Source organism: Mandrillus leucophaeus, unplaced genomic scaffold (genome assembly GCF_000951045.1).
Source record: "Mandrillus leucophaeus isolate KB7577 unplaced genomic scaffold, Mleu.le_1.0 Scaffold730, whole genome shotgun sequence".
In the NCBI taxonomy this organism is placed as follows: domain Eukaryota; kingdom Metazoa; phylum Chordata; class Mammalia; order Primates; family Cercopithecidae; genus Mandrillus; species Mandrillus leucophaeus.
In genome coordinates, this window is record NW_012107920.1 from 1,890,927 (window position 1) to 1,915,605 (window position 24,679).

General features: G+C 43.4%; 2 protein-coding genes across 2 annotated transcripts in view; one reads left to right on the top strand and one right to left on the bottom strand.

Moving 5' to 3' along the window:
* The window catches only part of LOC105528762, a 163,179-nt gene extending 146,252 nt beyond the window's left edge, over positions 1-16,927 (bottom strand). The window contains exons 1-2 of the mRNA XM_011965644.1: positions 16,716-16,927; positions 8,950-9,076 (exon numbers count right to left, since the gene is read on the bottom strand). Coding sequence (XP_011821034.1) covers positions 8,950-9,076; positions 16,716-16,927 — 339 coding nt within the window. The remainder of the gene's footprint in view (positions 1-8,949; positions 9,077-16,715) is intronic.
* A 5,046-nt stretch (positions 16,928-21,973) lies between these two features.
* Positions 21,974-24,679, top strand: part of FOXA1 (forkhead box A1) — an 8,811-nt gene continuing 6,105 nt past the window's right edge. The window contains exon 1 of the mRNA XM_011965642.1: positions 21,974-22,002. The gene's annotated coding sequence lies outside the window, so the exon portion shown is untranslated. The remainder of the gene's footprint in view (positions 22,003-24,679) is intronic.

A 24,679-nucleotide genomic window follows, 5' to 3' on the forward strand; every position in this document is an offset into this window, starting at 1 on the left:
ATGTATTATATATTAGATATAATTTACATATTTATATAATACCTTATATATAGTACATATTTTATATATATCCCCCAATAATTTCTTTATACCAAAATGGTCTCATCAACAACGTAATGTACTTCAGCCTGGGCAACAGATGTAAAACAATGTTTTTACTATAATGGTAAAATTTCATTTGTAATATTTTTAAAGTAAGTATCTGGGCATACACCTAACAAAAACATGTACTGAAACTACATGATTAAAATTTTTAAATTTTACTGAAGGATATTGAGAAAGATTCAACTAAATAGGAAGTTAATGTTCCTTGATGGAAAGACCAAATATTTTAATTATATCAGGCCTTACCAAAATACTGTATTGGTTTCATGCCAATGCAAAACTCTGAAAATGATATTTTGAACTTTGAAAGGTAATTCTGGATTCATTTGAAATAATAAACAGGCTGGATTAGCCAAAAAAAAGAAAGGAAAACAGAAATGAGGCAGCACTTCTTGTTCAATGAAGAGCAACCAGATAAAAGGTTTACAGATACAATAATTAGAATTGAAAACCTCCTGCTAAAATCAATAGCTACACTGAGAAAGTGAGAAAAAGGATGAAATATAATATTAGTTATATTATAAAGGCAGCATTAAATTGATGATAAAAGAATTTTTCAATAAATTGTGCTGAGACTACTACACAGCTATTTGGTGCAATTTTTTGGTGTATTTCATGACAGGTACCCAAATAAATCTATATGGACTTAAAACTTAAATGTGGAAAACATATTTTTATTTTACTTTGCATTTTTATCACTTATCTACATTTCTTAGTTGGACTCATATCAATTCATGAAATAATTATCTTTACAATTGTAATTATTCATTTATCATGATGTTTGATAGTACGAAGAAAATCTCCTGTTTATTCTCCAAATATAGTCTTATTGCTTTTAATTGAAGACCCCGCTACATGAAGAGCTCATCATATCTGGGAATCAATAGACTTTCTTTCTTTACCTAGCTCCACCACTGACTAGACCTTGGACAATTCAATTCTATCCATACGAAGGGTTCATGTTAAATAGTGAAAATTATCTGTTGCCAGTTTTCCAGACCATAGGATATGAACAATAGAAATTATTTCTACAGCCCTTAAGAAAGTTTCCCTACTTTAAAAAATGCTGTATAATCGCACCCCCTCCCCCAGTATTTTGACTGTTATTGTTTGCACAGGTGGCAATATGTTCATATCAACACTATCTGCATTTCTTCCTGCAAAAGGTTGAAAGGTAGTAACTGGAACAGAGCACAGACCAGAAGTACATTAGTACCTGATGAGAATCTGACTTGACTCTCCCACTCACACTTCCCTTTTATTTCTTAGTTCCTGCTTTCTCACTTCTCCCAGGCCTTTTGTTTGCTATTGAAGTTTAACAACTGTTCATTGTTTAACACTTCTTAGTACATTCCCATGAGTTCTTAACAGGAAAGTTGCTCTTTCTATCTAAAATTAAACCAACAGGAAATAGAACTTCTAAATTCAACAGGAACTTCTATTGTGCATTCAAGATGAGTGGTATACCAGTGCTTCATGGGCCAGTCCATCAAAGCTAAGTGCCTTTATTCTCCTACCCACTCCTACAACACAAAATACATAAAATGACTTTTAAACATTCATTCTCGTGAGAAAATAGCATGTTCTCTTTTTCAAAGGAGCAATTTACTAAGAGAAACTAGTTTTAGCTTGGAGATACCAAGGGAAAAATAATGTAGTTGTCTCTGAAGGAGAAAGTATTCATCTACATGATGTGTCAAATAGGCAGCTCACAAACCAGGCTGATTATGTTTACCCTACCCTTTAAAATGGGACAGAATGCTCTTAAAAATCTGTCTATGCCTTTTCCTTTCTCTTCTGCCAGGAGGTTCAAGGCCTGAGCAGTGAAGTAGTCAGAAGCGTCAAGAGCCAGCCTTTTCTTCTCTCTCACAAGGCCAGGTCAGCCATCAGAAGAAAGTTCTCCAGCCAAAAATGGCTAAAGACTCAGGCAGGGCTGCCCACTTGAATTCTCTAGACCATTGCAGGTTGCTCTCTGGTTCTTGCAGTTGTGTCTATTTCTCCTATTGGAACAGAAAATCCAAAACTTTGCTCTAGACTATAACTAAAGTCGAAATAAATGGAGCAGATTACCACATGACTTGGTTCCAAGCTACACAAACCCACGTCACAAAGGGAAAGCAGTCTGCATATGTTAGACCTAACTCATCAGAGTATTACATTAGGAATGGGCCCAAAAGTAATATGGACTACCTAACCTTGACCTCTTCCTATATGTAGTCAGGGGACCACACTGAGAAGGATAACATATTAAGAACAAGATTTGGGTTTTCCTAGGTCCATAATCAAATATCATCTCCATTGACATACTTCCTAAACTTCAGGCCAATGTCAATTTCCAATGCACAGTACTAAAGTTCCAAAACAAACTTCTTAGCCCAAGGACAATCTATCTCATTTAGTGAAATCTTCAGCCTTGCAAGGAAAACAAAAATATTCTGAAAACAATACTTGCTTTTGAAATATCAGTGGGAGAAATGAGATCTGTTTGTGCCCTCATTGTCATTTACAAAAAAAAAGCCTCAAAAGAAATATATAAACATATTAATAATTTTGCTAAAAGAATGGGAAACCAGTGATTTATTTCTATTTTTCTGCACTTTCTATATTTGTTTTGCTGCCTTTAATCCTGTTAATATCAATAATAGTAAAAACCACTTACAGGTGCTCATTTACAAGGATATAGAAAATAGAGAAAATGCTATTTTTCAGGCTCAGAGAGGTTTCTCTCTAAGCTATTCAAAAGCTCACAGAAATTTCAATAACTATAAAACCTCAGCCCTTTATAACAGTCATCTAGAATATGCCTATATCCCTTGTGAATGTATACTTACATTCAAAAATACATACATATATAAATACATAACAGCTAATGAAACAACAAAATATTCCCCTGCCTTTTTCTTCTCCCCATTTTCTACCTTCCCTTCTTGGACTCCCTTTAATTGCTTAAAAAGCCAAAATTTAAAAATAAAATGTGGCCAGGTGCAGTGGCTCATCTTGTAATCCCAGCTCTTTGGGAGGCCAAGAAGGGAGAATCACTTGAGCCCAGGAGTTCAAGACCAAATAAGGCAACATAGGGAGACCCCATCTCTACAAAAAATAAAAGATTAACCAGGCATGGTGGCACATGCCTCTGGTCCCAGCTAGACAGAAGGCTGAGGTAGAAGGATTGCTTGAGCCCAGGAGGTCAAGGCTGCAGTGAGCCATCATTGTGGCACTACACTCCAGCCTGGGTGACAAAGACTGTCTTAAATAAAAATTTTTAAAGAATAAATAAAAATAAAATGATATATGTGTGTGTGTTTAATGGTCATCGTACTTCTGACATGTTAAAATATTGCCTGCTCTCAGCTTCAAATGCAATTTGTTGAAGAGCCATAGACGCATCTCTTTTTTTTTTTTTTTTTTTTTTAAGATGGAGTATCACTCTGTCGCCCAGGCTGGAGTGCAGTGTTGAGATGGAGTATCACTCTGTCGCCCAGGCTGGAGTGCAGTGTTGAGATGGAGTATCACTCCGTCGCCCAGGCTGGAGTGCAGTGGCGCGATCTCGGCTCACTACAAGCTCTGCCTCCTGGGTTCACGCCACTCTCCTATCTCAGCCTCCTGAGTATCTGGGACTACAGGGAGCCGCCACCATGCCTGGCTAATTCACAGATGCATCTTTACAGACCAATTCCTCTCAACAACATATAAAGTCTGGACAAAATATTTTTTTATTGACCTAAGAATTCTTCAGAGTAAATAAAACAGGAAGATTGTGGAGGAAAGTCAACATTTGTGTAAACTGGCCTGGAGAGAAGTTTCTGGTTTATTGTGGGTTTTCTTCAAACACAGTCCATAACTGCAGAATGGCATAGTGCAAGTGTCAAAAACATTGATAGGAAGCCCTTCATTATTCTAGCCATAAGAATCAGGGAAAGGAGCCCAGACAACAAACATCACTGAGAACTGAGAGAGAAATTCTGGAGGGAATAGACCCAGAGAAGATAATCCCCAAATTCTTCTAAACCCCATATATCTCCGACTGACCTTTGATTCATGTATATGCAAGACAAACTCAAAGTAGCACAGCAAAGGCTTAAAGAGCTGAACTGAACCACCAACCTCAGAGTAAGACAGGTCTTACAGTGAGTTTAACTGACTGGTGAAATGCCTGCTAAATGGGAAACAACAACATTCTTCAGAAAGGATATGACAGAACCTAGACTCTACATGACAAAACATTCACAATGTCCAGGATATAGTCCAAAAATACTTGGCATGAAAAGACTTGGGAAAATTGACTCATTCTCAGAGGTAAAGATAATAAACAGATCCCAGTCCAGAAATTACTCAGGTGTTGAGATTATTAGAAAAGGACTTAAATTAAAGCAACTCTCATAACTATGCCCAATCAAGTAAAGGAAAATATGCTAGAGATTAATAAAAAGAAAAAGAAAATTGAACAGATCCCATTCTAGAAATGACTCAGATGTTGAGATTATTAGAAAAGGACATTAAAGCAACCATTATAACTATGGTCAATGAAGTAAAGGAAAATATGCTAGAGATTAATAAAAAGAAAATCTTGGCAGAGAAATTAAAAAAATAAAAATAGAAATTTTATACCTGAAAATATATTTTCAAAAAAATTGATTAGGAAAATGGAGATATCAGAGAAAAGAGTAACTGAGTTTAAAGATAAATGCACAGAAATTATCCATTATAACAAAAGAGAAAAAAGAAAGCCTGAGATACCTGTAAGGATAATACCAAAAAGCACTAACATTCAGATAATTAGTATCCCAAGGAAAAAGGAGAATGATTGCTCCACTGCACTCTAACATCCTGAGTGACAAAGAGAGAAGCTGTCTCAAAAAATAAAAAATAATTATGTTTGAGAACTTCCTAAATTTGAAGAAAGACAAATTTATAAATTCAAGAAGCTCAGTGAAACTCAACCAGAATAAATGTAAAGAAAATCATATGTAAAGTGATAAAAAACAAATTCAAAGATAAAATTCAAAAGCAGACAGAGAGAAACAACACGCTATTGACAGGAAAACAATAATTCAAAGACCATGGACTTCTCATCAGACACCCCTAAGAACAGAAGACAGGGAAACAGGATTTGTAACATGCTAAAAGATTTTTTTTAACTGTCAACCCAGAGCAGGTGCAGTGGCTCATGCCTGTAATCCCAGCACTTTGGGAGGCCCAGGCAGGCAGATCTCTTGAGGTCAGGAGGTTGAGACAAGCCTGGCCAACATGGTGAAACTCCGTCTCTACTAAAAATACAAATATTAGCTGGGCACAGTGCTGGGCACCTGTAATCCCAGTTGCTTGGGAGGCTGAAGCAAGAACACCTCTTGAACCCAGGAGGCAAAGGCTGCAGTGAGCCAAGATTGTGCCACTGTACTCCAGCCAGGGCAACACAGCAAGACTCTGTCTCAATAAATAAATAAATAAATTGATTAATTTAAATTGTCAACCAAGTATTCTATATCTAGCATGCATATTCTTTTTTAAAAGGTAAACAAAATAAAGACATATTCAGATAAAACAAAAAATCTAAGAGAATTACTCACCAGCCAATAGAAATCACAAGAAATGCTAAAGAATGGTCTTCAGGCAGAAGAGAAATGATACCAGAAGGAAATTTAAATCTTTAAAAATGAATGAAGATGAGAAATGTGTCAAATGTCTGAGTAAGTACATGAAGCTATTTTTTTTCTCTTAAGTTTAAAAATAATGTATAAAAAGTATAATATTGTGTTGTGGAATGTTTATGTAAGTAGGTGCAGTACATATGACAAGAACCAAAAAGACTGGGATAGGCGTGGGCAAAAGAACTATATGGTTGTACAGTTTCTGCATTTTATGTGAACTAGTTCAATATTAACTCTAAGTAGACTTTGAAATGTTAAGGATGTGTATTGTAATTACTAGAGAAACTATTTTTAAAGTAATGCAAAGAAGTGCAACTAAAAAGCCAACAGGTAAGTAAATTGAAAACAAAAGATATTATTAAATCATAGAATATATTTTAGACTGAATAATAATGAAAACACAACATATCAGAATGTGTGGGGTGTAGCTGAAGCAGTGTTTAGAAGGAAACTTATACCCTATATGATGAAATCGAAAAGAAGAAAGGTCTAAAATCAATAACCTAAAGTTCCACATTAAGAATCTAGGAAAAGAAGAATAGCGTATACTCAAAGTAATGGAACGAAATAATAAATATAAGGATATAAATCAATCACATGGAAAACAGAAAAAGAATTGAGAAAATTAACTAAGAGTTGGTTCTTCTAAAATGTCAGCAAAATTTAAAAACCCATCTGACTAGACTGTTTAAGAGAACAAAAATCACCAATATCAGGAATGAAAGAGAGGATTTCACTACAGAACCTAAAGATACTAAAGGACAATTTTAAAAATGTGATAAACAACACTACACCAACAACATTTACCAATTTAGACGAAATGGGCAATTCTGAAAATTACAACTTAACAAAATTAACACAAGAAACAGGAAATCTGAATAGCTCTATATTTTTAAAAAATTTTATCTGTTATCAAAAAATCTTACCACAAGGACAATTCCAGCCCTGGATGGTTCTCTCAAATATTCAAGAAAGAAATAACACCCATCTTACATACATTTATTTCAGCAAATAGAGGAGGAAGGAAAATTTATTTTATGATACCTGCATAACCATAATACTAAACCTGACAAAGGCTTTTTTGAAAGAAAGAACATTACATACTAATATTCCTTATGAGCATATATGCAAAAATCATTAACAAAATATTAGCAAATCAAATCCAAAAACATATTTTTGAAAAGGATAATACATTTTGACCAAATAGATTTATCCAAGGGTTGAAAAATTGATTTAAGTATCTTGATTTATTGTATTTATTTGAAAATCAATATAATTCACCATATTAACAGAGTACATGAAAACAATATGATTATTTTGGTAGTGAAAAAAATATTTGAAATAATTCAACAACCATTCAGGATAAAAATAAATTAGTAGCTTTAGGCAAACTATGAATCACAGGGAATGTCCTCAATCTAATTAAGAAAATCTACAAAAACTTTACAGCTAACATTATACTTATGCTTTCCTCCTAAAGTTGGAAACAAGGAAAAAATATCTCACTCTTTTCATGCATATCCAACATCATACTGAAGGTCTTAGTCATTGCAATATGGCAAGATAAAGAAATAAAAGTAATAAAGATTGAAAAGGAAAAGGTTAAAGTGCCCCTATTTGCAGATGACACAATTTTTAGGGTAAAAATCCTGAGAAATCTACAAAAATCTATATGTCCTAATGAGTGAAAATATAAAGGTTGCACAATACACAGTTAGCAACATACAAAATCAGTTCCATGTTTACATAGTAGCAGCAAACAACTGGAAAATATTTTTTAAATTCCACTTACACTAGTGCCTCCACAAAACATAACATTTAGGAATTAATGTAACAAAAAATGTCCAAAATCTCTACACTGAAAATTACAAAACATTATTTACAGAAATTAAAGATCTACATAAATGAAGACATACCAGGTCCATAGATTGGAAGACTCAATATTCTTAAAATCACAATTCTCCCAAATAGATCTATAAAGTCAATGCAATCCCAATAAAAAATACAGCAGGTTTTTAAATAGAAATTACTAGCTGAATCTAAAATGTATACATAAATTCAAATGACTTAAAATCACCAATGTGATTTTTAAAAAGAAAAGGGTGGAGGACTTACACTATCCAATTTCAAAACCTACTACAGTAAGCTACAGTAATCAAGGAAAAGGTCATGGCAAATCATAATGCCAAGTAAGGAAGCCAGACACAAATGGGCATATACTGTATGCTTTCTTGCATATAAAATTCTAGAAAATACAACCTATTCTATAGTGTCACACAGCAGATATGTGACTGGTTGCAGGGTGTGGGCTAAAAGCAGGGATGAAGAGCAAAGAGGGCAGAAGAATGAAAAGGTTCAGTTATATTGATTGCAGGAAATGTTTCAAAGGTGTATGCATCTGTCAAAACTCATCAAATTGTATGCCTGTACCTTGTATATTGTACAATTGTTCATTTGTGCAGTTTACTGGATATAAATTATGCCTCTATAAAGTTGTAGATACGAAAAAAGCAATTTGTTCAACTTTGAGATTTGCATGTTAAAAACAAAAAAAAAACAAAAAAAAATTATTGATCTCCTTTAAATTTCTGCAACAGTAGTTTGCAATAGTTCCATTGTGGATCTGTGGGCTTCAATGCCAACAATCCTGGCATTAAGCCCACAGTGTCTCACCGTCCATCAAGGAGTTAGAGCCAGGCTCAGGCAACTGCTCTCTATTCTGAAACTGCACACATTGACCCTAGTGAGAGCAGTCACCTAATGGTGGCTAAGGTTTACTCAAAACAAGCTGCCCTGTAAAGGAACAGCAGAGGTCAGGTAGATGGAAATTAAAGTACCTCCACTGTGACCTTTCACCTCCCGAAGTCTCTTTGAATCCCCCTCTTTCTCCTTCCTAGCCTCTTTTTCTCCTGTCCCCACAGCCCGGTCTGGCGTCGTACACCTACCTCTCCCTTGCACCAGGTTCTCAATCCTCCCAGCTCCTCTTCAACCCGTGCTCATTCTCCCACGAAAGGCAGCCCAAACTCCAGCCCCAGTGCCCCAGCCCCTTCCACCCTGATTTCTGCCGGGGTGAACCTGCCTCAACGAATTAGCCACGCGAAACAGAGTGGACAACCACTCCGCCCAAACAACGCACCTCTCCTTCGCAAAGCGCCCGCACGAAGTCACCGCGCCCCAGGCCGCGTCCTCCTCTCACCCGGCCTCGATGGCGCCTCCGCTCCCATTCAGGTGGCAGTGAGATTGGCCCCGCCGCTCGGCCAGTGTGCAACAGGCCCTTCCGGTGCCGAGGGGCCGGGTGGGCTCGGCTGGCTGGGTGGGCTCGACTGGCTCCACGGAAGAAAGGACGCGTTCCGTCGCCCAGCAACTAGCCGCGCGCCCTCCCCGGCCCCGCCTCTCCCTCGCCTCAGCCCTGTAGGAGCCTCCAGCACCGTGGCGCCTGCCTCAAGTGCACCCGCCTTGCGGGACCCGCTCCAGGGCAACCTCGGACTTGGACCCCAAACCCAGGCCTCACTTCTCCGGGCGCTAAAAGACACTGCTCCGGAAGAGCCTCCTGGACTGAAGCCGCCTGGATTGGCAGCTTTTACGGAACTTAACCAACTGCTTACTTAACACTCTTGCTCTTTCTACGTTTAAAAGAATAATACTGGACCCCGAGACTTAAACCTTCAGCTTTGGGGAGCAACACAGATGAATGTCTCACAAACATAATGTTGAGCGAAGAAGCCGGACACCGAGGGGTACATACTGTATGATTTCATCACACAAAGTTCAAAAACTGTGGTGCTTATGAACATAGGCTCAGCTGGTATATTACAAATAAACAGAAGAAAGTAATAACCATAGAAGTCCAGAGAGTAGCCATCTTGGGAGTGGGACGGTGATGGTGAGTGGGCAGGCAGTACCAGGGCAGTCGGGATGCTAGCAACATTCTACTTGTAACCTTGTTGATGGCTTTCAGATTTTCTCTTTGTGATAAACCATTGTTTTCTATTGTGTTCATTTTCTTGTGTAATATCTCACCATTTTTTAACAGCTCAAAAAGAAAAAGAAAAACCAATTAGATAATATAGTGTAGATGAATGTGCTTTGCTCAGTACACTTAGCAGAACCGCACGTTTATTTTCTGTTCCTCTATACCAACCCTTCTCTCCAAATTCAGGCAACTAAAAAATGATGTGGGAGAATGGCAGATAAAATGTACTGGAGCTTGTTGTCATGAATAGTCAAAATAAGAAATAAACGTTCTAGAGATCCTCCGTAAGATCTGTCCTGGAAGAGGGCAACGTGTTTTCCAGAAGTCCAAGATGAAAGTCTTGTGCTGCACAGTTCCCTAGAGAGGGGCCTCTGAACAGCCTTGCTTTGGAGACTGATGCATCCTCAGGCCTCCAGAAGGAAGCTCCTGCTCTAGAGACAGACAAAGCCAGGGTGGGACACACAGCTTTACCATGTGGGCCAGTTGCTTTTCCTCTCTGGGTTTCTGCATGTTTGTCTATAAAATGGAGATCATAATCCAACCTCTAAGGTCTGTTATTTCACTCCCTAACACAATACGTTCAAAAATGGTTGCGGAATGCTGTCAAGATGAGAAGCATTCTACAGAAGAAGATCTGCCAACCCTGCGATGTTACTGCATTTACATGGCATCTCACTGCCCTGTGAGCACTCTGCATGGGCAGCCCCTTCAGGCCAGGAGTAAATTACTTTTCCCTCCTAATCAAAATAATAAGCAAGCAGCCAAAGTGCTTGTGAAGTGACTAATTGTTCATGGTACTATCGCGAAAGATGCACAAAAATAATATACATGCCATGTTCCTAAACTGAAAAAATATTCAAATTAATATAACCTTGAAATATGTCTATCATATAGTCAGGAAACAATTTAAATGACAAATAAATATTGTTCATTAATACTTTATGTAATCAAAAAACAGTAACTAAGGACACAGGTATCCATGTCATAGGATAATACAATCCATGAGCTAGGTAGTATTATCATCTTCATTGTACAGATAAGAGATTATACAAAGAGATTAAGGAATTCACCTGAGGTCCCCTACCTAGTAATCCTGTGCTAGGAATCTCTGTTCTAGGTCTAGTTGATTGATTGATTGATTGAGACAGGGTCTCACTCTGTCACCCAGGCTGGTGGGCAGTGGGGCAAACACGGCTCACTGCCGCCTTCCCAGGCTCAAGCAATCCTCCTGCCTCAGTCTCCCAAGTAGCTGGAACTACAGGAGTGTACCAGGATGCCCAGCTAATTTTATATATATTAGAGACAGGGGTCTCTACGCTGCCCAGACCTGAGCTTTTGGGCTCAAGGAATCCTCTCACCTCTGCCTCCCAAAGTGCCTGGTGTTACAGGCAGGAGCCACTGTGCCTGGCAGATCTAGTTTCATTTTAAAAAGGTGAGAGAGGGAAACAGAAGAAGTGGGAGGAGGAGGAGTTAGTTATTGAGTTAAAGGTATTTCAAACTTGTTGATGTTGTAATGACTTCATATGGAAATGTTAACACTTCTAGTACCATCTTAAAGAGAGGGCAATTAGACTCAAAAGAGCAGCATAAAATCATTCAATAGTCATTGAAACACTATGATTTCCTCTAGCTTTTGCCACTTTCCAACCACCACCTACCAGTCCCCTTGCCACCCAGCTTTGAAACCCCCTGTAGTTCACTACAGCATGAATGAAAGTACGGCCAGTGTGACTTTCCAGCTCCCACACCTTTGATGTATCACCACAGAACAAAGTCCAAACACAGTTCTCCAAAGAGAATTTGAGTCTCCTCACAATTAGGGCCCACCTAAAGGTTTATATACTTGGGAAATAAATACTAAAATCATGTCTTTACTTCATATTGTGCACAAAATAAGTTCCAACTGGATGAAAGATTTTGGTTTTGTGCAGATAAGGCTTGTAAGCACTGGTGGCTCACACCTGTAATTCTAGCACTTTGGAAGGCCAAGGCCAGTAAAATCACTTGAGACCAGGAGTTCAAGACCAGCCTGTGCAACATGGTGAAACCCTGTCTCACCTGGCAAAAAAATTAGCCAGGTATGGTGGCATGAACCTATATAGTCTCATTTACTTGGGAGGCTGGGGTAGGAGGATTGCTTAGGCCCAGGAAGTCGAGGCTGCAGTGAGCCAGGATCTTATCACTGGACTCCACTCTCGGTGCCACAGCAAGATCCTGTCTCAAACAACAACAACAACAACAAAAACTTGTAAGCACTAAACCATAAAAGGCAGAAACTATAAATAAAAATACCAATTTTTGAAACACCTGCATTATGCATTAAAAAATAAAATTAAAATGCAAATAAAAACCTGGTAAAAATGTTACTACACTTATAGCAGACATGGGACCAGTATTCTGTGGATGCGAAGTAGCCACTCCAAATTTTCAATTGGCTAATGAAGGTGTGAATGGCAGTTCCCAAAAGAAGAAATATTATGGCCAATAGAAATATAAGAATATTCAACTCAACCAATCTCATAAATACAAATTAAAACAATGTTTTGCAGTTTTCATCAATCAAATTACAAAGTTAGTAATAGAGTGTGTGCATGGGAATGAGGAAACAGCATTACTCACAGATTTCTGAGGGCATCCTGCTAGATGTCATATAGCAAAATGTCTCAAAAGGCTTAAATATACCATTCTGAGCAACATAACAAGACTCCACCTCCACAAGAAAATTTTAATAATTAGCTGGGCATGGTGGCACACACCTGTAGTCCTAGCTACTTTGGGGCTGAGGTGGGAGGATTGTTGGAGCCCAGGAGTCCAAGGCTGCAGTGAGCTATGATTGCACCAATGAACTCCAGCCTGGGAAACAGAGCAGGACCCTGTCTCAAAAAAAGAAAAAGAAAAAAGAAGACTAAATACTTGCATGTATTTTAACCCAGAAATTCCACTTTTATGAACTTTTCCTACATAGAAGTATGCAAAATTTTCAAATAATAATATTGGAACATTGTTTTACTCTTTGGAAGGCAGAATCTTGTCTTCAGTTTAGTATCTTTAGTATCTAGCACAATGTTGGCACATAGAATTCTCATTGATGGTCACACCTAAATAATGTCACTGGTTTAGCACTAGTCAAGACTGAGTTGTTGCCAGACACAGACCTGTAAAGGACTGAGCTCTAGACTTAATATTCTAGAGATGAGGAGCCAAAGATGCTGAGGCCTTGGGAAAGACACAAGGACATTTCCCATGAGCCCCTAGGTCACTGGACCTAGTTTAGCATCTGCTTCTATTAACACAACTCATCACTAGCAAAAGTCTCAGTCCTTGATTTATAGCAAAGCTCAGTTCACTGAAGGCCAAAAAAACTTGATACTATCAATATTTTATTTTAGCATCAGTTACTTTAACGATTATGTCAAATGCAAATCAGCAAATTAAAATGGCAAATGTAATGCAAATAAACTCAGAGTGTGCTTTCCTGCTAGACCCATAGGCAGGCTTTCCTGTAGAAATCAGCCACCACAGAAATCCTGGAGCCTTCATGGCTGTACTCCAAGATGGTGACACGGAAGGAGTAGAGCCTTTTGATGAGTTACAGGATGAGGATGAACTGGAAAGAACTGAAGACACCATACCTCACTTCCACGAATCCTTGTTCCTCTCCTCATCAGTCAAGGCCCCAAGGAAAACAGATGGTACACTCGAAAGGGTTTTCCTGGGGGAAAAAATTTGAAGGTGGGATTAAAGGGAATTAACAAGAGAAAATGAGTCACTCAAGGTCTAGCAATATTAGGAAGGTATTAATACTTTTGATCTGAAGGGGCAAGGGGGGAAAAGGAGGTGTTAACAGAGCCTGGTGAGAGCTGAAGCTGTGGAAGATGAGCTGCTGATGGGACTGTAGAGACAGAGACGGGAAGTAAAGGTCAAAACCACAGTGAGGCAGGGAGAAAGCAGGAGGCCTAAGTACTCCTACCACTCTACCCTCCTGCCCTTCAGTCCTGCACCATTGTCCTCCATTGGTCAAACCCATTTGTAAGTCCAAAGGCAAGGAAGACTAAGTAATGTGGTCCATAGAGAACTAGGCAAAGCGGGGAGCTGGAGAGTATAACAGAGAATAACCAGCAGAATCCCCTACCAAAAGTTGCCTGTACTGCCATTGATCCACAGAAATGAACATATTGAGACAGCTTCCATTGCCTTAGGGTCTTCTCTGGCATTGATTACCTCCAGCCTTCTTCAAGCACCTACTCACCCCACCTTCCCCATGGTAACCTAATTAACATCTGCTAGGCTTCCCTCCAGATCCCAAACTTCAACGGGGTTCTAACATCTAAGCTTATGGAGTTCAGGAATGGACCCCTGGGAAGTCAGCTACCACTCTTCTTTGGAGCACCTTGGAAGTCTGTCACTGGGGAATGACCTCGGGATTCTTAAGGCAGGATAAAAATAGCAAGCACTGAGCAGAAAGGAAAAAAAAGAAAAAAAAAAAAAAAACCTGTGAATAAAACTATCCATTTGAAAAAGAAAAGATACAAATAACAGCAATGAGCCTGGTCCAAAGCAGGTGTACTTGGCCAGGAATTAAGGATTTATTTTTCTTGGAGGTAGTGGCTGATGTTTAGCATTCCATTTACACGTTACATCTCCAAAGGGCTTTGCTTAGATGTTCTCCAGCTATGGTAATACACTAGAGATTTTGCTGAGTTTTAGGTCAGAGCCATTCCTTTTCTGAAGGTAAATATGTAAGACTGTTGTATGTGCTTTGTAGCCTAAACATTGAACTTAGAGAACCAATGCCTGGTTTACGCTTAGAAAAACTAACAGCTCTCCCAAGTAAGCTGTAAAAACAGAAGCTGCATTTAGCCAGAGATCACGGCCTGAGAATTCTGTGTATGATCCCACTTCCCCCATACTCACTCACCCACATACCAATCCAAGAAAAATTAATAAGCTTTGAAGATGTGTTGTTTTTCTGTTTTCCAGTGAAGGAAATATTTTATTTTATTCACCTGGATTCTGATTACTGAGTGAAGCAGAATTCAGAAACCTACTGAAGCTGGTATGCAGGACCCTCTTAGCCCATCCAAACTCTGTCTAAAATTTGTGGGACGTTTCTCATGAAAGAGTCCTGGATCCACAACTGAACTGCAGCCCTTCCAAACTTCATCAGTAGGAGGGTTTAATCAATTTCTGGTAAGCAGACATACCTATATCTGAGCAGACAAATCACTGAAACCCCTCTGTGATTTGGTCTTTTCACAGACTATATTGTCTGTCTTAATTAAACTTTAGCATCCCACTAAGCTTTCTTGCACATGCAAGTTAACATTTAAGTCTTTAATATTTGAAGCATACACCGTAAGCCCAGCATGCTCACTTCATTTCAGATGGACTTCAACTCCCAGAAAAAAAGTTTTAGGGAATTTAAATCAAATAATTTTTGAAGACAGCAACTAAAGCTTCCTTGATGTAATGATGTCTTGAGTTTTCAGGATTTTAGAAAATGTCTAAGTATACTTCTCTAAATGAGTTATAAGTGGTCCTAACTGTCCATGAGAGGGGCAGAGGAGGAAGGAGAAAGTGTCTAAGTGAAATCAAGAGTCTTGCTTTCTCATCTCAGTTCTCCCCAAGTTCAGGTGCTGAGGATGGATTGGCCTCTCAGAAGCCCAGACTTCATTTTCTTCCTTTTCCTCATCTCCCCTCTCCTTCCTGGGTGCCTCCTAGATCCAAACCACAACCCGTGTTTGCCTGAGGTACACATAGCCAGGGTGATGATCGGGGTCTCTGAGAGAGGCATGCCCAGACACCCAATGCCTACAAGTCCAGCTAGTAAATTCAGGCAGGCTCCGACGATACTCTCAGGAGCCCAGGAAAGGCACAGGCAGACTCTTGGGGAGGCGTCTTCCCTCTCTCGCCTAGGGGGAGGAACGGACAATGTGTTCTGCTACCCCAGTTGGGTTCAGCAGGACCTAAAGGGTAAGAGGTTCAAGACTTCTCATCTCCTCTCCCCTTGAACCACCTTCCCCCAGAAGGTCCTTAATGTGAGCTTGATGCTGTCTCTGGATCTCCTTCGGATGGTGCTTTTCCTTTGTCATCCATCACTGACTGAGTGAAGAGTGGCTCCGCCAGTCAAGGAAATTAGGAAATTCCCAGCAGGGTCCTGGTGGACACTGAGACTCTGCCCCCCGGCGGTCCAGTTCCCATGGGAGAGCTCCCTCCTCCTCCTAGACTGTAGCTTGGAGGAACTGCGACAATCCAGAGAAGGAATGGTGACAACATACAAAAGATCTAGAAGGCGAAGCACAGGAGGCACACCTGGTCAGCAGCACCTGCCACTACATGTCCCAGCATCCAGCACCACCCAGGCTCCCAGAATTCTGTGAAGGCTCTTTTTGTTACCACTTATTGCATACTCAATCTACACTCAACTGGTATGAGGTGGGTACTCCCACGCCCATTTTACAGTTGGGAAAACTGAGGCTCAGGGAGAGCTAGTCCCCTGCAGTATCTGGATTGGAATCTAGGTCTGATTCCAAGCTGGAATTGCATTGAACATGTCCAACTGCACTGTCGATGGCAAGGAATACGCCCCAATGGAGTTTGTCTAATGAGAAAAAGCCTCAGAGATCTTCAACCTCAGAAACGAGTGGCCTGAGCCTGCCAGCCCTAGGGAGAGGAGTGTGCAGAGTGCTGAGCTTTCGCCTCCCTGAGGAGGCTTTGCCTGGGCTTGGAAATTGGGAGGACAGGTTGGTCTCTCTCTTCTGCTGCTGCTGTCTTTGGAGACGACAGGCAGTGAAAAAGAGGAAAGCTTTTGCCCTAAATTTACCATAAAACATACACCACAAACCTGGATATTCAGCAAAAAGGAAGGAAATGTTTGCGGTATCAATTATCCCAGAGCCTTCCTCCCCTGCGGGAAAGTCGCTTCACCACTTCTGGAGCTGAGCCACCCACCACCACAATCACCATAGCGGTTTCCTTCTTAGGTTCACACAGGTTCCTCATTTCTCTGGGTGAGGTCTTCAGGGCTGACTCTCATGTCAGCCACTACTCCAGACTTTGTTCCTACAACTGACGATTGCCAGAACCCGGCATTGGGTCCAAGCTCCTCACTTGGGAAAAGAGGAAACGGCAGCATAGAGGGCCTGGCTGGGTTCCGTAACATATTAGAAGTTGGCAGCACTGCTGCCAATGTCAGAACCATGCTGCCCCACCCTAATCTTAACACCGGGTCCGCATCTCCACACAGCTTCTGTAGTCTTCACTTCCTCTCTCTCTCTGTCATCTCTTGGGATGGTGGTTTATTCCCATCCAGCACCTGCAGGAATTTGTGAAGCTCCTGCTCCAGTGTAAACTGACCTTTAACCCCAGCACCGGGATTTATTTATTGAAACCACTTTTCTTGGCCGGGGTGTAGGGGGAGGGTCATGAGGAGGTCAGTGGAGACCAGCAATTCACAATGGAAGGTATTTTGGAGGGAGGCGGCCAGTGGCGCGAGAAGAGTGGGATCCACGCCACCAGCTGCATCCTCGAAAGCATTTGAAAGAAAACAAATCTACACCAGATCTGCTAAAACTCGAAACCTGAGTCTCTAAGGTGGGTGAGGCTTGATCCAAGTTCCGACCACCTCTCCCTGACCGAGGTGACAGAGGTCTGGGTAAGCTGTAGCTTGGAGAAGAGGACCTGAAAGCAGGAAGGTTGGGGTGCAGATCCTCCGCCGCATCGGAGCCACGGCTGAACCCCACATCCACCCAGTGGGAGAGTGGGGGTGGGAGGAACATCGAGGACACCAGATGCGTCCGGAGGACCGCACAGCCTTGTGGCTTCTCGAGTGATAGCAGCCCAGAAGAGGAGGCAGGCATGTTTACTCTTGTAAGGTCTCTCCCAACTCCTGCATTTTATTTCGGGGCAATTAAAATTTAAGGATGAAAAAATGACAGAAGGGGTCTCCAGTTATTACATTTCCACAACACTGCAGATTCTGAGATTGGTGATCCTTTAAGGAAATCGTTACATTACACATGGAAAGTGTGTAGAATAAAATACTTTGTATCTTAGGTAGAATAAAACACTCTATATTTTATGATACAAGACAGAGAGGCAATTAAGGTCAATGCCTGGTAGTTTCAAGTGCGCTGTCTCCGCTGCGGCCAGCTAAGAGGCAGGCACCGAGGAAGATCACCTCTGTGACGCTCGATGCGAAACCCCGCCCCGCAGGCGAGCAGAGCCCCAGGCGCCCCCCACAGCAGGGGCCGGAACGAACACTCAGCGCGCTCTAAGCTGGGCGCGCAGGCTCGGACTAATAAAGAGCTCTAGTGCAAGGCTTTTCCTTCTCACAACATGGGCTCGGCTTTATTTGTTTGCCAATTTAAACATATTATTTAAACACCAATGTTTCCTTTCCAGCTCCTGGTGAAAAGTGTTGCCTGACGGAAAATTCATGGGGTTCTTCAACTTCTAGTCAGTATCTGCTATTGACAGGTGTGGCTGTTGCATTTTCACAGCGAGGAAAAGTGAAATATTTGACTTTGGGTCACACGATGACTGTCCTATATGGGCAAAGCGAGCAACTGATTCCGCCCATGTCCAGGTGCCCAGGAAAGGGAGCATTTATTTGTTATGCCACCCGATAATACTGGTTAAAATGAGGCGTGGTTGACAGGGGAAGAGCCAGACCCAACGGGTTTGGAAGCTCAATGTTCTCAGATGTCATGTCTGAGACCCTGTCGGCTGTGCCAGAGCATCTTTCCCATCCAATTCTTCACTCAGTCCATCGGCCCATTCATTCCACAAAACCTTTGTTTTCCTAGTGCACCTGAATCAAGTCCCTCAGATCCTCTCACTTGGGGACTTTGGATGTGGTGATATGGTGTCTAGACTCATGAATTCTTCCCTGACTGAAGCTAACCTGGCCAGTCTCAGGGATGGGCTAGTCAGTTGACTGACTCAACAAATCTTCATTGAAAGTCTACTATGCTACAGGCTTTGCTCTGGCAGCAGGAACCACAGCAGTGCCTGCCCTCAAGGAGCTACTAGACCAGTAAGGGAGAGAAAAAATGAAAAAGAAACAAATAGAATTTGCTGTCGGTGTGTGATAAAAACATAGCAAGTCATCCAGAGCAAGGTGTGAACCTTAGGAGGGCAGGGCTCAGTTGTTTGTGAAAGGCTGAAACGTTTTAACAGGAACTCCAGGAGATTGTTCTGGACTTCCACCACAGGTAGTGTCCAGTGGTAGCTGCTGCATTTGTTTAGTTTGATCCATGATTCTGGTAGGCATCCAAAATTACAACATTCAGAAAGTAATCAGAGTTCCTGAAAATCTTGCTAGTAACCCAGCAAAAGCAAATGCTGCCAAGGAGGCTGCTTCATAGCGCTTAGTTTAGAAGCAAACTCACTGCAAGGTAAGCTAAGCAGTAGTTTTGCTCTGTGGTCCACAGAAAAACAAAAATCAAAACACTTCACGCAAATGCACAACTCTTAAAACAAAACTTTCCTCTGATGTTAGCTCTTGGAACAGCTGCTGGAAGTCCCAGAAACAGCTACCCAACAGTGCTCTCCAATCGAATTTTAATTTTAAGTAATGAAGGTAACCTCCCTCTAGGCATGCCAGTAAATTAGTCAAGGAGTCCAAAGCATAATTTCAAAATATGGGGGGAAATCAGAAAACTGATACAATGAAAAACTACCGGCAGAATATATTTTTATTTTCTTTCTAAGTGTAGTATATGACATATGATTTTTTATTAAAGCATCTGTTAAATAGTACTATGTAATTTGAGGGTAATCACATATGAATAGCCAAAGTTCAACCACCAGAGACAACTGAGAGACCGTGGGAAAGCTCCTGGGTGTGTGTAGGGAGGGGCGCGAGTGGATTGGCGGGGGCTGGCTGACCTAGAACGGAGACGCTAAACACTGGTCGACCCTTCAGGAAGGATTTAGATTTAAGCTACAGCTTTAAGGCAGGATATGAAATAGTTGACTTTTCCAAGCTCCTCAGCTTCCATCACTGCTCTCCATTAACGCGGGCTTCTGCTGATGGAGAGGAATGGAGGTCCTGACCCACCCTCGCCCAGGTTTCCAGTCTCCCAGCTATTGCACACAGGAGCAGCAGGTGGGGAAACGCCAGGATCTCCAAGCACCCTGCCAAGTCTGTGGCACCCAGTAGGACCTCAGCTGCTCAGGTCCTTTCTGCTCTAACGGATACCTAAGAGGTGTCACGTTTCCCTCTAATTTTCCAACTCTTTGTGTGAAGCGCGCATTGCCAGTCCCTCCCCTAGGACCCTAGTCCTAGAGTTTTTAAAGTAGAGCCGGAAAGCCTGAGGATCCTTTCAGCAGCACAGAGCAGACACCGCGCTCCCCAGGAGGGGCTGGATGAGGAGGGACTGGCTGGGGCTGAGCACGTCCTCCAACAAGCGCTGACCGGTGTGAACAAAACAGTCAGTAACTCGGGGGCCACAGAGATCGGGAGATGCGCGCGGTCGCGGGGACCCAGGCCTTGGAGGGGGCGCCGTATCGGTTCCGGGGCCTCGAGGGAGGTTGGTTCGCGTTTCCACGAGGCCCCAGGGGGCACCTCTTCCTTCCAACGCTGTCGATTGCCCAGCAGGGGAACTTGCCCTTCTCAATCTTTCTCATTTGAATACATGAAAATGCGAGTTGATTTTGGCAAGGCCATGCTCTCTCACGGCCAGAGGGACGGTTTTGTCGCCCGCGGGCGAGGCCAGGTGGGGAGCAGCTCCGGTTCCGACATCCGGCTGCGGGTGAGCTAGGTCCGCGCCCCCAGCAGCTCAGAAACCCGGCGGCGCTCAGGCAGCAGTAGGGGAAAAGACAAACCCAGTAGCTGTTTTTGTTTGCTTCAATAAAATAAGGGAAAGCCCTGGTTATGTTTATGCGTTGCTTTTACACACAAAGACACACAGACACAAGCACATGCACACACAGCCAGGGTTGAGGCCGGTTACAGGATAGGACTCTGTACAGAACTGCCTGCAAAGGCCCGTCAAGTGGTCCCAGGGCCCCTACCTACTACAGAGTTGTGAATTAATCCCTTAAAGATTTAATGATGGAACGAAGGGAGAGAGGAAGGAAGGTATAAGGAAGAAAAATAAAAAGAAGGCAACGAAGGAAAGGAGTTCTAACCCTGGCCCCGCCCATGCTTCTCTCTCGCGGGGGACCGCCGTCTCGCAGCTCCCTGGTCCCTTCCCCAGCTCGGCGCACACATCCAACTGCGAAGGCCAGGCACACGCAGGTGTGACCCCTTGTGTCCAGCGTCCCAGGCCTTCCTCACTTCTAAGCTAAGCCGGGTCCCAGTTGGGGTCGGCTTTGAACCGCGTTCACGACCACAGGTCTTAGTTTCATTGGATCCGATTCTCCCCTGCAGAAGGAGGACTTAAGCTTCTTATCTGGGTGAGGGGTGGGGGTCCGCGGGGGAACTCGGACCACTCCACACCAAGCATGGCTGGGCTGCTGCGGCCGCCACCTGACAACAACCCCGTCCAGGGAAGGGTAGGCAAGGAAAGGGGACAGGCGAAGGACAGCCACAGAGGGAAGCCCTGGATAGACTCGAGTGGGCACCGCAGAGCCCCACCGGCCCAGGCCCTGCTCTCTGCCCACCCTGCGGTCCTGCTAAATGGGAAGGACCCCGTCGCCGCGAGAGGTCGCCGGCTGGGCCCGAGGCGCGAGCCCGCGGCCTTTCCTTCCACCTTTCGCCGTCGTCGCCCTCTGGTTCTCCCTGTCTGGAGAATATCTAAGGAAGGGGCTCCCAGCCAGAGCTTGCTGGGAAGTGTAAGCTGAAGCAGCCCAGCGTGGTCGAAAGACCCAGTGCAGCCCAGGTACTGCGGGACTGCCTCGGGAGCTGGCCCCATGGGTGTAGCAGGCGCAGCTTCCGGGAAGGGCGGAGCCGCTTCCTCCGCTGGCGGCCACCTGGAGTACCCGCGCACCCTACAGTCCTCACTGCCGCGGCTCCCTCCACTTGAGGAGCCCGCCCTCCCCGCGACCTGGACCGCCCCGGGCTGTCGCAGACCTGTCCTTACACAGGCAAGCTTAACCCGGAACACCCCAGGAGCCGCCACGTGCCTGCCCTCGTGGGTACCCTGCCCCAAGTCCACCCGTCCTCCCCAGAGCTGAAGACAGGCCTGGTTTCCTCCAACGAGCAGCGCAATCCTTGCAAAGCACAGTTTGCAATAGCGTAGGTGCCTATTTGGGAAAAGAGGTTCGAAAAGAGCAGGCTGCAGTCGCTGGACCTGGCTACCGACTGGCCAGCAACTCCCAGACAGCAGCATGGAAGTTATGTATGTATGTATGTATGTATGTATGTATGTATGTATGTATGTATGTATGCATTTCCAAGTCAAAGACCTAACACGACCCTGCTGATTCGCTTTTAAACCTCGGGGAAAGTGACTGGCTGGCATCTGGGTACACTAGAACCTCACCTCCTAAATGTGTTAGGTATCTTGCAATGCGGCCACTGAGATGGAGAGAGGCTGAGAGCTGGACGAACTGCCATCTCTCCTTCCATCTTGGCCTTAGCTCTAAGAACCTAACTCCCTGGCTGTGGGATGCATGCGGAGTCCAGTATCGCCTGGCGGTGCTCCCTGGAGGCGGGAAAATTCAGCTTTCCCTCTCCACGACAGGAGGCGCTGTGTTTGTTGAAATCCCCCTGGCCGCGAGCCGCGAACCTGGGATCCCTGAGCTGGATCAAGGCTCCGAAGCTGTCAGAGTCCATTCTGCATCACCGGTCTTGGGCTTTGAAGAAGCCTAGAAGAAATTCCGCTTTGGCCATCATGCTATGAAAAGTGGATTTTTTTTTTCCTAAGACAACTTTTTGTTTTGTTTTGTTTTGTTTTTGAAAATATGAGACTTAGTAGGTTTGGGAAGTGGGCTAAAAGAATATTTAATATTGTAATTGATCCCCCATTTAAGGTGACAGTGTTTTTCCCCTGCTTAAAGCACCAGCTTTTTTGTGCACTATAAAAGCTATTACTATCTATAAATTGTTACTCTCAGTAGAAAATACCCTAGTCTTGCTCCGTGTTATTGGAGAGCCAAGAGGGTATTGAAGAATCACCTCCAGAAGGAACAAGGACGCTCATTAGCACTGAAAGTCCCCCGGATCAGGCCGAGGAAGCTGAGCATCCGTGTACTTTACAAATGGAACTAAAGTCAGCTACTGATGGGAACTTTGCAAAAAAGAATTAGTTTCTGACACACAATTCGCAGATACATTTACACAAACTGATGGGACAACTTGCAGTCACAGGAGAAGGCTGCATTAGGGAGGGTTCCTGCCCTCCTGAGGTCCAGGTGGATTTAATTTCATTCATTCCTTTCCTTATGTGACGTTTCTATCCCCCACCCTTTTTGTAAAAAAAAAAAAAAAAAAAAAAAAAAAAAGTAATCCAATGCTTTTATCTTTTTTATTTCCTTAACTGCACATCTTCACCCTCTCTGCTCCCCTGCTGACTTAAGAGATTTGTTTGGTTCAGGGATTTAAAGTGATTCGCTTGCCAGATTTCAAGTAGAAGAGATTGAAAAGAACAAAACATAGGGAAAAAGGTATCTGTTTGGAAGACAAGTTAAAACACATTTCTTAAAATGAGATTAATAACATTTTAAAAACTTTGCAAAACAAGAAAATTTTGCGGATTCTTAATTACTTTAGATTTTATTTTATTGTTACTTAAGGAAACCTAGTGGTTCTACAGGCAGTACAACAAACACATGGTCACAGGACACTCAGAAACAAACACACTCAGTCACACGTGCTCAGAAATACACAAACGGTCACACACTCAGAAACACACGCACCATCTCCCAATCTATCACCAACTCATTGCCTATCACCCAGTCACTTCAGTATTCTCTCTCCTAGGACAAGTGGGCAATCCACCACCCAGGGCCTCAGGAGAGTAAAGAGACTTTGCGTTGGGGAGACTCTCCCATCGACGTCCAGGACCGATTAGGAACCAAGTGAGCCCCTGAGATCTCAGCCCGGACCCTCCGGGTCACAGGACCAAGCGCCGCTGCGGGCAGTCTCGGGCTTCTGCCTGGCACCTCTTTCTCAGTGCACACGCGTTCCCGCGCCCAGGCCCTTGCTCTCCCAGCTAACGCGCGTGTTATGGGAGATGTCCCCTCCCCCTGACCTTTTCCTATCAGAAACCAGACGGTCGTCTCCAGCTCAGTCCCTGAAGCTGCTGAAGGGGGGCGGGAGGAGGAGCCCGGCAGAGGAGGACGGCCCGACTTGGGTTCGCCTGCCCTATCACACAGACATCTGCTCTCAGTTGCTTCCTCTTTATGGTCGCTACAGATGACAGGAGAGAGGAGCGGAACGAGGCGGAAAAAAAAAAAGTTATGTCATAAAGATATAAACCGGTGCTGTGACTCACCTGCTCTTAGCCGCAGGTACGAGTTTCGTGGCAGCGCCTCCGCTCTGCTAGCCGGGAGCCCGGGTCGGCCTAACGTCACTTGGCTCGGCTGACTCAGATGACCCGGTTTCTAGTGACGAAGCAAAAGTGGGGCTTTTTCCCTTTTCTAGTTGGAAGCTCACGAGGAAAGAAAGAAAGAAAAAAAAAGTCTGTATTCTCCAGTCTCCTGGGGTTGAACTTTGGGTCAGGAATCAGGAGGGAGGGGGCAAGGAGAGCAGGAGGGGCGCGAGACTGGGCCGCAGCCCGCGCTCAGAAGGTGGCAAGTACCTCTGGGGAGGGACCCCGGGGTCACTTAGCCCACAAAGTCTCTAAGCCCAGTCTCCGACGCCACCGCCCCCAGCCTTCTCTGGCTATGAGGTTCCCATCTAGACCCCTAGCCCGCCCGCCTGGCCCCGCCTATTTTTTCTTTTTCCAAAGGGTGTTACACCCCCTCCCACCCCACTTCCCTCTTTCCCTAGCCTCCGGGCCTAAACCAATTACACTGCTTTGCAAACAAAGTGAGGGCCGCGCTTGGGGGAGGGGTCGCGGGG